This window comes from Pseudoliparis swirei, chromosome 21 (genome assembly GCF_029220125.1).
Source record: "Pseudoliparis swirei isolate HS2019 ecotype Mariana Trench chromosome 21, NWPU_hadal_v1, whole genome shotgun sequence".
Lineage (NCBI taxonomy): Eukaryota > Metazoa > Chordata > Actinopteri > Perciformes > Liparidae > Pseudoliparis > Pseudoliparis swirei.
The window spans coordinates 4826610-4837941 of NC_079408.1; the positions used below are offsets into that span (position 1 = coordinate 4826610).

Genomic DNA, 11332 nt, shown 5'->3' on the forward strand with positions numbered 1-11332 from the left:
CAGCCTCTCACGCCACATGTACTCTCCCCTCATCCTCTCCTCTCCACCAGATCCTTCACCTAATCACCCATCATGGCTTGTTTGCTCTCTGCAGTCAAAGTATCCTCAGGCTATAAGCCAAACAAGCTGATCAGCCTCTGTGCACACTACCCCCCACTAAGAGGCTAATGGCCACGACGTATAATCCTTCTCAAAACAACTACAGAGATGCTAATTGTATCCCGCTATAAATACAGGTCGACTCCTTGTCCTCTTTCTTTATTTGGCTCTGCTTCGGCCGCAGCGCACTGAGCTTCTCTGAAGCCCACATACCAGGAACAGACTCGAGCTCCTTAAAGAGGCCGAGGATTGATTCTGCAAGTGTCAATAATCTCGGCATCATCTACCAAACAAGAAGAAGAAGAAGAAGTCGTGAGCGCACGGAGTGTTACGCACGGAGCGTTACGCACGGAGCGTTACGCACGGTTGGACACTTTCATGCGTCTTGAGAACATTTCATGCGCCACTGGAGAGGGGGTTGGAGCACCGAGCACGAGATGTTCCCACTGCCGATGTTCACGCCGGATCAGGTGGCTCGAGTGTGCGAGAACTTGGAGGAGACCGGGGACATCGAGCGCCTCGGCAGGTTCCTGTGGTCGCTTCCGGCCGCCGTCCCGGGCTCCGCCGGGGAGGCGCTCAACCGACACGAGTCCGTGATGCGCGCGAGGGCGCTGGTCGCCTTCCACGGGGGCAACTTCGAGGGTCTCTACCAGATCCTCCAGAGCCACCGGTTTACGCGCGAGTCGCACGCCAAGCTGCAGGACCTGTGGCTGGACGCGCACTACCGGGAGGCGGAGAGGCTGCGCGGCCGGCCGCTGGGGCCCGTGGAGAAGTACCGCATCCGCAAGAAGTTCCCGCTGCCGCGCACCATCTGGGACGGCGAGCAGAAGACGCATTGCTTCAAGGTAAAGGCGGTGGGACGAGTCGCGTTCCGGGGGCAGAATGTGACCCACATGGCGGCTGGTGGCAGGGTGACGTAGAGAGCGTGACCCGGTACGCGATCCCACGTGGCCCCGCAACTTTGGGCGAACACGAAACTGATCCGGTGCCGCTCCGGACCACACGCTCTCCTTAAAGTTACCCCTCTGCCTTCAGCCATGAAGTCTATACTCTGGACATGTGGCCTGAGGCCAGATCAGAAATCTCAAACAAATCTGGACAATACTTTCTGACCACGAAGGTCAGACAGAGTGATTACAGCTCATAAAGATGCCACATTAGTAGTTTTATCAACTTGTAAATCCACAAGTGGATACGTCATGTTAAGTTTCTTATTATTTTGTCATATATCCTGTATCCACTTTATATGACGTCACGCAGACTTTTATTTACCTGCATGTGTTCTTGAGGTAAAAGTGTTACTTCAGCATTATTTTCGTCTTCTTGTATTTTCGCTGCTGGAACTTTTCCTGTGTGGCCAGATTGCAGCTCCACTGGAGTTTAAACTTGTTTAATTTTTTTCTTAGCAACTTTCCAAAAATAAAACCACAGTACGAGCAATAATCTCAAAGAGCCAATAGACATTCATTTATGTTTAACAGAAAGATTTTCAGACATTTTCGAGCAACTTGTTTCTAAATATACAGAAACTCGGAATATTGTTTTAGTGCCACGGGATCATGAGTGATTTTATTTATCACTTAAAGTGATAATAACTACTATGATTAAAGAGAGGAATAAACTTTTAAGGATTCAAAGATGAAGTTGTGTGTCTATGTGTGTGATCTCCCTCGTGTGGCAGGGTGAAGTATTGCGGGGTTAATCTTTAATTCCAAACCTCAGGAGGGATAGCCCCCCCCCCCCAACACCCTATTAAGCCCCTTAACATGATCCAATTTAGTGGCTATACATTGTTATTTGCACTTCTAATGTAGATTATAATCACTGTATTTATAAATCCAGTCTAATGCAATTACACTGAGCATCATGAGTGTTAAGATTATTGTTGTGAATATAAAAACACAATATGGCCTCTTTTCAAAGAGCTATTCCAAGCTAATAGAGTGTATTTTGCCCTAATAATACAACATACGCCTAATATTTCCATGTGTTTCTCCGTGTCCTCCAGGAAAGAACGCGCAGCTTGTTGAGGGAGTGGTACCTTCAGGACCCGTACCCCAACCCGTCCAGGAAGCGCCACCTGGCCCAGGCCACGGGGCTCACGCCCACGCAGGTCGGCAACTGGTTCAAGAACCGCCGGCAGAGGGACCGCGCCGCGTCCGCCAAGAACCGGTACGTCGAGGATGACGGACGCCCGTATCTCGTTACGACGAGAAAGGAGGCGGGATGAGGAGAAATGGGCCGGTCCGGGTCTGACAGCTGATATTGTGACTCGTATCTGCACTCTCATCCCTCCCTCCACCCAGAATGCAACAGGATCCTTCCCACTTGCCCTCGGGGAGCTCGTCCGACGGCTCCCTCCAGGACCGCCGCCACCACCCCCGCTTGTTGCCTCCGTCTCCTCGCCACCCGGGCAGCCCGGAGGCCAGCGACTGAAGCACGGACGAGCGCCGCGGAACGGGGGCCTCCACCCCGGAGATCTCCGTCAGCAGCGACGGCGAGTTCGAGTCTTGAGGGACGATCCGAGAGCGGCGTCCGTCGTCGGACGGAGAGAGACACTTGAGCCGGCCGTGGCCGTTTGGGAACACCGGGGGGTTCTCAGTGGGAGGGGCCACTGGCTGTGGCTCCTGGGCGAGGAGCCACAGCCAGTGCAAAAACATGAGCACTTAAAGAAAAGAGAAAAAAGCACCATGGCACACGACTACGACTGTTCGATTAATGAAGTTTTAGATACTGTGAGGAATGATATTTGATTCAGGCAATATCTTTGGATAGCTCATTTACTAATAATCATTATTTAACCCTCCTGTTACCTTTCGGGTCAATTTGACCCCATTCAATGTTTAACGTCGGTGTTCTTTGGGGTCAATTTGACCCCAGGCTGTTTTTCACTGTGTCAAACATATAAGAAATATCAACTTTTTTATATATTTAAAGGGCTATTTAGGTAGTCAACAAACAAACATAAAGTACCTCACACTTAAACTTGGGAAACAATATTAATTCTAATAATTTTCTGGAGGTTTTAATTGCTGGGGTCAAATTGACCCCGAGGGTAAAATATGTTAGTAAATGTGAAGGTAACAGGAGGGTTAAGCTTCATAACTCATTTCTACGCAAAGTGTGAGGACACAATAACAACGCCTTTGGGGTAGGCTTTTAATATACGTCACTATATTTACATGCACATTAATTATACTTTAATATCTTCAGACGACAACAATAAGCCAAATGTCATGCAAACAATACAATTGGCATATTTAAAACATTAGTTATCAGCTATAACCTTGATTTCTGCTCCATTGTTCAATGTATTTGATCAAAAATGTTTTTGTTGATGAAGCAAATCAACATTAAAAAAGCAGTTTGAATAAATCTCCCAAATTTAAAATCTGATGGCACTATAAAGAAAATTGTGTCGGCAAACAACGTCAGCTTTGACCATCTAGTTATTTATTTATAATGGCATGCAAACATTAAATTAAACACATTTCACTGCCTTAAAAACTAAGGGCGTCACATTTACAATGAAAAAATAATAATTAATAGCGTAAGTTCAGAAAGACTTGATGTAAATGTTGCTGCTTCAAATACAAACGTTGTGTTTCCAGCTGTTCACGCTCCTCTTTTGATTAACAGTCCAACAAAAAGTGTATTTGTTGTTGTTGTAAACGCTCCTGAGCTGCTCTGATGAATTCCTGCAGGAGCCGAAACAGAAAAGACGAGACGGCGAGAATGTCGAGAGCACTAATCGTCTCAATGTGCCTGAGACGTTTGAGAACAGTGAGACCGAGTCGGGGACAATCGAGTCCTCACAGGCCGGTTTGCTGTTTTTTTTTTTTTTTACGACCGTCATTTCTCAAACCACATTACTGCAATGAAAAGATGTATTTTGTAAATGTTTTATATAAATAAATGAACCTATTTTTATCCAAAGTTATATACAGACTCAGTGTATATTTGTATTATTAATTCATAAAGTTATAGATTATATGTTCTGCTGTCGTGTTGCCAACACTTACTTCAAGCGGAAAAAAATAAATACATTTACAATATTATATTATATATTTTACATTTTTTTATATCTATAAAATAAATTATATATATATATATAATTTTGCAATATATATTATATACAACGTTTTTTATATATAATGTATTTATATATATACTGTATATATTTATAATATATTAAATATTAAAATGTTTAAATATATATTATATATATAAAATATATTTTATACATGGAAAGATTGGATATATATATATAATATTATATTACGCTTTCACTTCATACTTTATATACACTTAGATATACACTGTATATATCTTCATATTTTTTTATTCTTACATTTTCATTTCCTTTTATTATTTAAATTCTCCAATGTAATATGTCCTACCCTGCTATTTTATTATATTGTATATATATAAAGAACTAAAGTACACATCTTATCTTATATTTATCTTTATAGTGAAGCAATTCAAAATACAGAAAATAGCCTAAAATACCAAAAGTTTAATAATTTAGAATAACAATGACAAATTATATTAATAAATTAATAATTCCATATGAAATATGTATATAATGATGAAAGAAAATACACATATACATTTCAAATATGTATAGGCTACATTCCTCAAGAAAGAGAACTTTTGAATGTGGAATATTTCAGAAAAAAAGATAAAGATTTTTTATTTTTATTTTTACAAATAATAATAATAATTAAAATAATAATAATAATAATTTTAAATATATATATATATATATATAAATAAAAGTACAGTGTAAAAAAAGTAGCTAAATATCTCACGAAAAGTGCGCAGAGGAACATTTACATAACAAATGGACCAAATGTTATTTTATTTGGTTACAAAAGAAAAGAAAACTTCAAAAAATGATCTGCTTGATTCAAAAGAACGTCACCTGTTTCCACAACAAGGGGGAGTGTCGGTCCTTCCCCTCTTTCCTGAGCACAGATAATAGGTGTGCACCCTTTCAGTGACCCCGCCCACGCTGCAAGGAGTAGCCACAACACTTCTGCTGCTCCCTGTCAGTTGGAGCCGCTGCCAAATCCATGCATCGCCGTCTTGGATTTGTCATTTGTTGAGCATGGACAGCGAGGGGAGAAAAGTGGTGGTCTGTGACAACGGGACCGGGGTAAGTCACCCAGCGCTCCGTCAACATGGCCGCCGTCTTCTCTTCTTTCCCGCCTATAACTTGTAGCCAAAGTGTCATCGTCAACACGTCAACACGTCTCACGCAAACAGACGTTCCCCAGCCGCGTCAAACATCTGTTTCATTTCAAAGCGGCCGCTCTGGTTCACATCTGGATCACATGTTGACGTCCGAAGGGTGACAATCCGCCTGGTTTCCACATCTGTCTGGACTTGTCAGCCTCTGCATACCTGCACTCACACACCTATGAGATGGTGGTGATGCTTCGAATTGAGCTACTGGATGAAAAGCGGGAAGAGAGATGATTTGAGACGATAAAACCTTCTTAAATTGTGTGTTGTTGTAAACACTGATGTGTGTGTGTGCGTGTGTACCTGCAGCCGGGCTGCGTCCTATCCGTCCCCTCCCTCTGGAATGCATGATGGCTCCGGGCTAAGGAATGTGTTCAGAGACAAGTTGAGACACTACGTCGTCACGTCAATGCAACGACGGGCTTATTCCACCGAATGAGTTCTGACACACACTTTAAAACTTGTTAGGACGTTTCGTTTGCATAATGCGTCACGACAATACACACTGAGATTAAACCGGATTAAATTAAATTGATTTTATGAATGGGAAGAATCCATCACAACATGGCTTTGGAGAGCGGGAGTACTTTTTTCTGGATCGTGGGCCATGATGACTTCGAACTATTCCTACACTCTGTCATTTAATGTGTTTATGTAACTCTGTGATGCTTCATTCTGGTCACATGATGTCGATTCATCCGTCCATCCTGGAGAGGGATCCTCCTCTGTTCTTCTCTTGAAGGTTTCTTCACCTTTTTTTCCCCGTGAAAGGGTTTTTGTTCTATTTTTTGGTAGTTTTTCCTGATCCGATATGAGAGGTCAAAGGTCAGGGATGTCATGTGTGTACTCACTGTAAAGCACGCTGAGGAAAATTCGTAATTTGTGATATTGGGCTTTACTAAATAATAATATAATAAATATATAATATATATAATAATATAATAAAATATAATATATATAATAATATAATAAAATATTATATATATATAATATATAAAATATATAATATATATATATATAGAATATAATAATAAAAATATAATAAAAATATATATTATAATATAATACAAATAAACTGAATTGAATGAATGCATCAATTTAATATTTAAGTAACTTCTTTTATATTTCCACTAAGCTGACATTTGCTTATAACTCCATTTAAGATGAGTGAAAAACTGCTTCTTTTACCAAAAAGACAATTTGTTCTCATTTAGTCCAAAACTCAGTTTCATTTGACGTACAAAAAAACGCGAACACGTAAAAATAATAATAATCTAAATAAAGTCCTCGTGCCCTCCCCAGTTTGTCAAGTGTGGCTTCGCTGGATCCAACTTCCCCGACCACATCTTCCCCGCCATGGTGGGCCGTCCCCTCATCCGCTCCACCACCAAAGTGGGCAACATTGAGATAAAGGTGAGGTCGCTCTGATGTCTTTTCCCCCTCGTTCACTCTTGTGTTTATATCTCGTAACTCTACGTGGTGTCCCTCTTAAAGCAAAGGGAGACTCGCTAAGCTCATTAAACAGCTGACCTCGCTCTTCTCCCCGAGCTCCTCTCACCTCTCAGCTCAAACGAAACCGCAACAGGTGGACAGTTCTAAGTGTCTTAGGGCCGTACACCTGTTAGCGGCCTGTAAAACACAGGTAACTTCACGTGTCACGTAACCCGGGGGTTCACTCCTTCTAATCCAGACGGGACTGGACTTCATTTCATAATCCACAGCCGGGGTCAAAACGGAGACATCTTCGTTTACAAGATTGTCCGGCTCTGTTTTTGTAAAATAAATCTTCTTTTGTTTTTATTGAAACCTGAAAAGATATTTAAATATTAAATGAAGTGTGTTTGTTTGCCTTTACTTTACGATAACAAATTACCTTTAAGGATTATTTGCGTTAAGATAATGCTAAACGTGTTTTATACATTCCTCAAACTGTGTTATTGTAAAAAATAAATGAATGGATTGTTATGGCATCCGTGCCAAACTAAGAAAAACTGTAAAAAAAAAGAAAAATCTAAAATATTTTTTTTAGACCTATATTTTTTAGCCGGAAAAAAAAGAGTAGGGAAGAATTTTTTTAGGTAATTTGTTTCTCTCCAATTCTTAGAGAAATTGTTTTAGGTCAAAAAATGTATAAACATTTTTTTAGGGACATTTTTTCCCCTAAAAATCTTTTTTTATACAATTTATTTTAACATTTTTAGGGAACTTTCTTTTTACTAGGAAAAAATATTTGTGTAGAATTTGTTTGGACTAGGAAAAATAAATTGTAGAAAAAAGAAAAGAAAAAAAGAAGAGACATTTCACAGAGAGGTCAGCTGTTATCTGTTGCTGACGCCCTGCCCCCCCCCCCCCCCCCCCCCCCCCAGGACCTGATGGTGGGCGATGAGGCCAGCGAATGCCGCTCCATGCTGGAGGTGTCCTACCCCATGGAGAACGGCATGGTGCGCAGCTGGGAAGACATGCTCCACCTGTGGGACTACACCTTCGGGCCGGACCGCCTGGACGTCAACCCGCCGGAATGCAAGGTAAAGGTGGAACACAGCTGGGCAGATGTTGTGGCGGGTCAACCTTTCAGAATAAAAGCTCAAGAAGAACTTTTTTTTATATCGTTGGAAGAATTCACTCAGTTTGCATTTTCTTGGTTCATTCCCGGAGATCCTGCTAACCGAGCCGCCCATGAACCCCACCAAGAACCGGGAGAAGATCGCGGAGGTCATGTTCGAGAAGTACCAGTTCTACGGCATTTATGTGGCTATTCAGGCGGTGCTCACTCTGTACGCCCAGGGTAAGAAGACCTCCAGGGCGATCAGACACACATGTCGTGGTTTAAAATCACGTCTCATAGTCACTGTTGTGTTTTGTACTGAGGCCGAAGGGTCATAACGAGTATCGGTGTTTAAAAAAGACAACTAATCTAGTTTCTAACATCTCCTTCCTGTTGTCTCCGAGCTCCAGGCGTATTGGAAATGTTTAATAAAGATAATATCTTTGGGAATCCCTCCTGCAGGTTTGCTGACGGGCGTGGTCCTCGACTCGGGGGACGGGGTCACCCACATCTGCCCCGTGTACGAGGGCTATTCTTTACCCCACCTCACGCGCCGGCTGGACATCGCAGGACGCGACATCACGCGGTACCTCATCAAGGTGAGCCGGGGAGACCCGATGAAATGAAAAGAAGGTGACGATGCGTTTAAAAGGTGACATTATTATGGTGATCTCCGCCCACGCCGTCAGCTGCTGCTCCTCCGCGGCTACGCCTTCAACCACACGGCCGACTTCGAGACGGTGCGTCTGTTGAAGGAGGAGCTCTGCTACGTGGGCTACGACATCGAGCAGGAGCAGCGCCTGGCGCTGGAGACCACCTACCTGGTGGAGACCTTCACGGTACGCTGGAGAGATACCAGGAAGGCAGTTAAAGTCCGTAAAGGAATAGTGCAATACTATTTTGGGAAATGTGCTTATTAGCTTTCTAGTTAGGTGAAGATCAATTCTAGTGCACATGAAGCTAAAGCCAATGTTAGCTTAGCATAAAGACTGGAAACAGGGGGAAACAGCGAGCCACGAGGCACCAGAGGTAAACAATTTTAATAACATTAACACTTTTTTTTTAGGAGAAAATATTTTTTAGGGAACTTTTTTTTTTAGGGATTTGTTAAAAAACAAAATTCCCCCGTCAATTTTTTTTTTCTACAATTCTTTGAGAATTCATTTTTGGAAAAATAGTTTTTGGTCAATATTTTTTTATTAGGAAAAAGAAATTGTAGAAAAAAAAAGAAAAACAGTGTGAACAAAATAAAAATATAAAATATAAAAAATAAATGTTGTAGACCTTTTTTTCGGGGAAACATATTTGTAGGGAAATTCACATTTTTTCCCCAGTAAAATATTTGTTTCTACAATTCTTTTCGATTTTTTTTTTTGGAGAAACATTTTTTGTAGAATTATTTTTATTAGGAAAGAGAAATTGTAGAAAAAAAGAAAAACTATGGGGAAAAAAAGCAATATCTAAAATAAATGTTGTAGACCATTTTTTCGGGGAAACAAATTTGTAGGGAAGAATGTTTTTAAAATATTTGTTTCTACAATTTTTTTAGATTTCTTTAGAGAAACATTTTTGTAGAACTATTTTTATTAGGAAAAAGAAATTGTAAAAAAAAAAAAAACTGCTAAAAAAAAGCAATATCTAAAATAAATTTTGTAGACCATTTATTTTCGGGGAAATAAATTTGTAGGGAACATTCTTTTAGGGAAACATTTTGTCCTCCAATTTTTTCCCCTAAAAATAATTTTTTCAACAATTTATTTTCCAATTTTTAGGGAAATTCTTTTTAGGGAAACAGCTAGCCATGAGGCACCAAAGGTACATAACTCTAATAACATTAACAACTTCTATCTGGTTTGTTTTGATTCTTATCTAACTCTTTGTAAGAAAATGAATATGTGTATTTATTACAGTCGGTTTCTTCTCTGTGGTGCAGCTCCCTGACGGCCGGCAGGTGAAGGTGGGCGGGGAGAGGTTCGGGGCCCCCGAGGCTCTCTTCCAGCCCCACCTCATCAACGTGGAGGGAGCCGGAGTGGCGGAGCTGCTGTTTAACACCATCCAGGCCGCAGACATCGACCTCAGGTCCGAGTCTCCTCGCCGCTGAAGAAGCCACATGTGGCGGCGGGGACGAGTGTCCTCATCTTCCCATCTGGGTTCTCTTTGCGTGCAGGTCCGACTTCTATAAGCACATCGTGCTGTCGGGGGGGTCCACCATGTACCCGGGACTTCCATCCAGGCTGGAGAGAGAGATGAAGCAGCTCTACCTGGAGAGGGTGCTGGACGGAGACACGCAGAAACTATCAGTAAGGACTTTTATAGTCTCCGCTGGCAATATTATTAGTGATAATCTGTTTATTAAAACACGGCGGCAGCACAATAATAAGGGGATTGTTTACGACTGTTAATCCACGACAATACAGTTTGCATAAATATCATAGCTGCAATGTTTAAAACCTTTTTTTCCCCATTAATTCAATACATTTTACAATGATTTATTTTTGTAATGATGATTAAATTCGAAAAAACAATCCCAGCCCGAGGTCCAATGCTGAAAGTATTGAGCAGATTGGGCAAAAACAAATGAACTTTAAGCTCAGTCCTTTCCCTGGAGGTGAATTTCTTCCTAATATAGAGCTAATTCATCTATTTTGAACTATTTCAATGTTTTAAACAGGACCGTTTCACTTTTTTGCAGAAAATCTAGCAAAATACAAGTTATATTGAGATATCAAGATTATCGGATTTTATTTTAGACATAGGGACAAAGATGAAGAGATCACAAAGGTTCGATGACCCTCCCTCCTCTCCTTTTTTCCTCGCCTGTGCAGAAGTTCCGGATCCGCATCGAGGACCCCCCCCGGCGTAAACACATGGTGTTCCTGGGCGGCGCGGTGCTGGCCAACATCATGAAAGACAAGGACTCCTTCTGGCTGAGCAGGGCGGAGTACCAGGAGAAAGGCCTGGGGGCGCTGCAAAAGCTGGGAGTCGGAATCAGATAAGAATACAACCGGTAAACAACAAACAAATATATTTCAGATTTCAGATATTTCAGCTTTTACTTCCACTCCTCACCTCTTGTCGTCGTGCTGGAGGACGAGTCGACGCGCTCGTGTCATGGCGCCGTCCAAATGGCGCTCCTTCATTCCTGCTGTAGTGCTGGAACCATTTTTTTTTTAATTAATCAATTAGTCGGCTGACAAAAATAAAAAAGTGACATTGATGGTTACATTTTTTTGTTTGTTTATATCATTTAAAAATGGACATGTTTGCATTTTGACTGTTTTCTGACTTTTCATGAATGTGAATATGTGCAACCCCGTATTGTGATTTGTCCACTGGAAACCACACCGTGATGTTACTGGTGGGAAACGCCACTGACTGAAATGTGAAATGTTTTTAATGGTAAATAATCATAAATCTGTCAAACTACACTAGAGGAACAAC

At 41.5% G+C, this 11332-nt stretch overlaps 2 protein-coding genes across 2 annotated transcripts in view; both read left to right on the top strand.

Annotated features, from left to right (window-relative positions):
- The first annotated feature begins 536 nt into the window (after positions 1–536).
- six7 (SIX homeobox 7) lies at positions 537–3929 on the top strand. Its single transcript, XM_056442616.1, has 3 exons — positions 537–944; positions 2108–2271; positions 2406–3929. The coding sequence occupies exons 1-3, from the start codon at positions 537–539 to the stop codon at positions 2533–2535; spliced, it is 702 nt and encodes a 233-aa protein (XP_056298591.1). The 3' UTR covers positions 2536–3929.
- A 1226-nt stretch (positions 3930–5155) lies between these two features.
- zgc:101810 (uncharacterized protein LOC493612 homolog) overlaps positions 5156–11332 on the top strand; it is a 6324-nt gene continuing 147 nt past the window's right edge. Inside the window, exons 1-9 of the mRNA XM_056442615.1 lie at positions 5156–5257; positions 6649–6759; positions 7713–7871; positions 8002–8131; positions 8354–8490; positions 8581–8730; positions 9825–9970; positions 10059–10191; positions 10717–11332. The exon at positions 10717–11332 is cut by the window's right edge and continues 147 nt beyond it. Coding sequence (XP_056298590.1) covers positions 5210–5257; positions 6649–6759; positions 7713–7871; positions 8002–8131; positions 8354–8490; positions 8581–8730; positions 9825–9970; positions 10059–10191; positions 10717–10887 — 1185 coding nt within the window. The 5' untranslated portion in view covers positions 5156–5209 and the 3' untranslated portion in view covers positions 10888–11332. The remainder of the gene's footprint in view (positions 5258–6648; positions 6760–7712; positions 7872–8001; positions 8132–8353; positions 8491–8580; positions 8731–9824; positions 9971–10058; positions 10192–10716) is intronic.

Excerpts from the sequence above, each read along its gene's own strand:
- six7 (XM_056442616.1), top strand. The coding sequence starts at position 537 with ATGTTCCCACTGCCGATGTTCACGCCGGATCAGGTGGCTCGAGTGTGC. Across the intron at positions 945-2,107 it reads AGAAGACGCATTGCTTCAAG|GAAAGAACGCGCAGCTTGTT; the intron begins GTAAAGGCGGTG and ends CGTGTCCTCCAG. Across the intron at positions 2,272-2,405 it reads GCCGCGTCCGCCAAGAACCG|AATGCAACAGGATCCTTCCC; the intron begins GTACGTCGAGGA and ends CCCTCCACCCAG.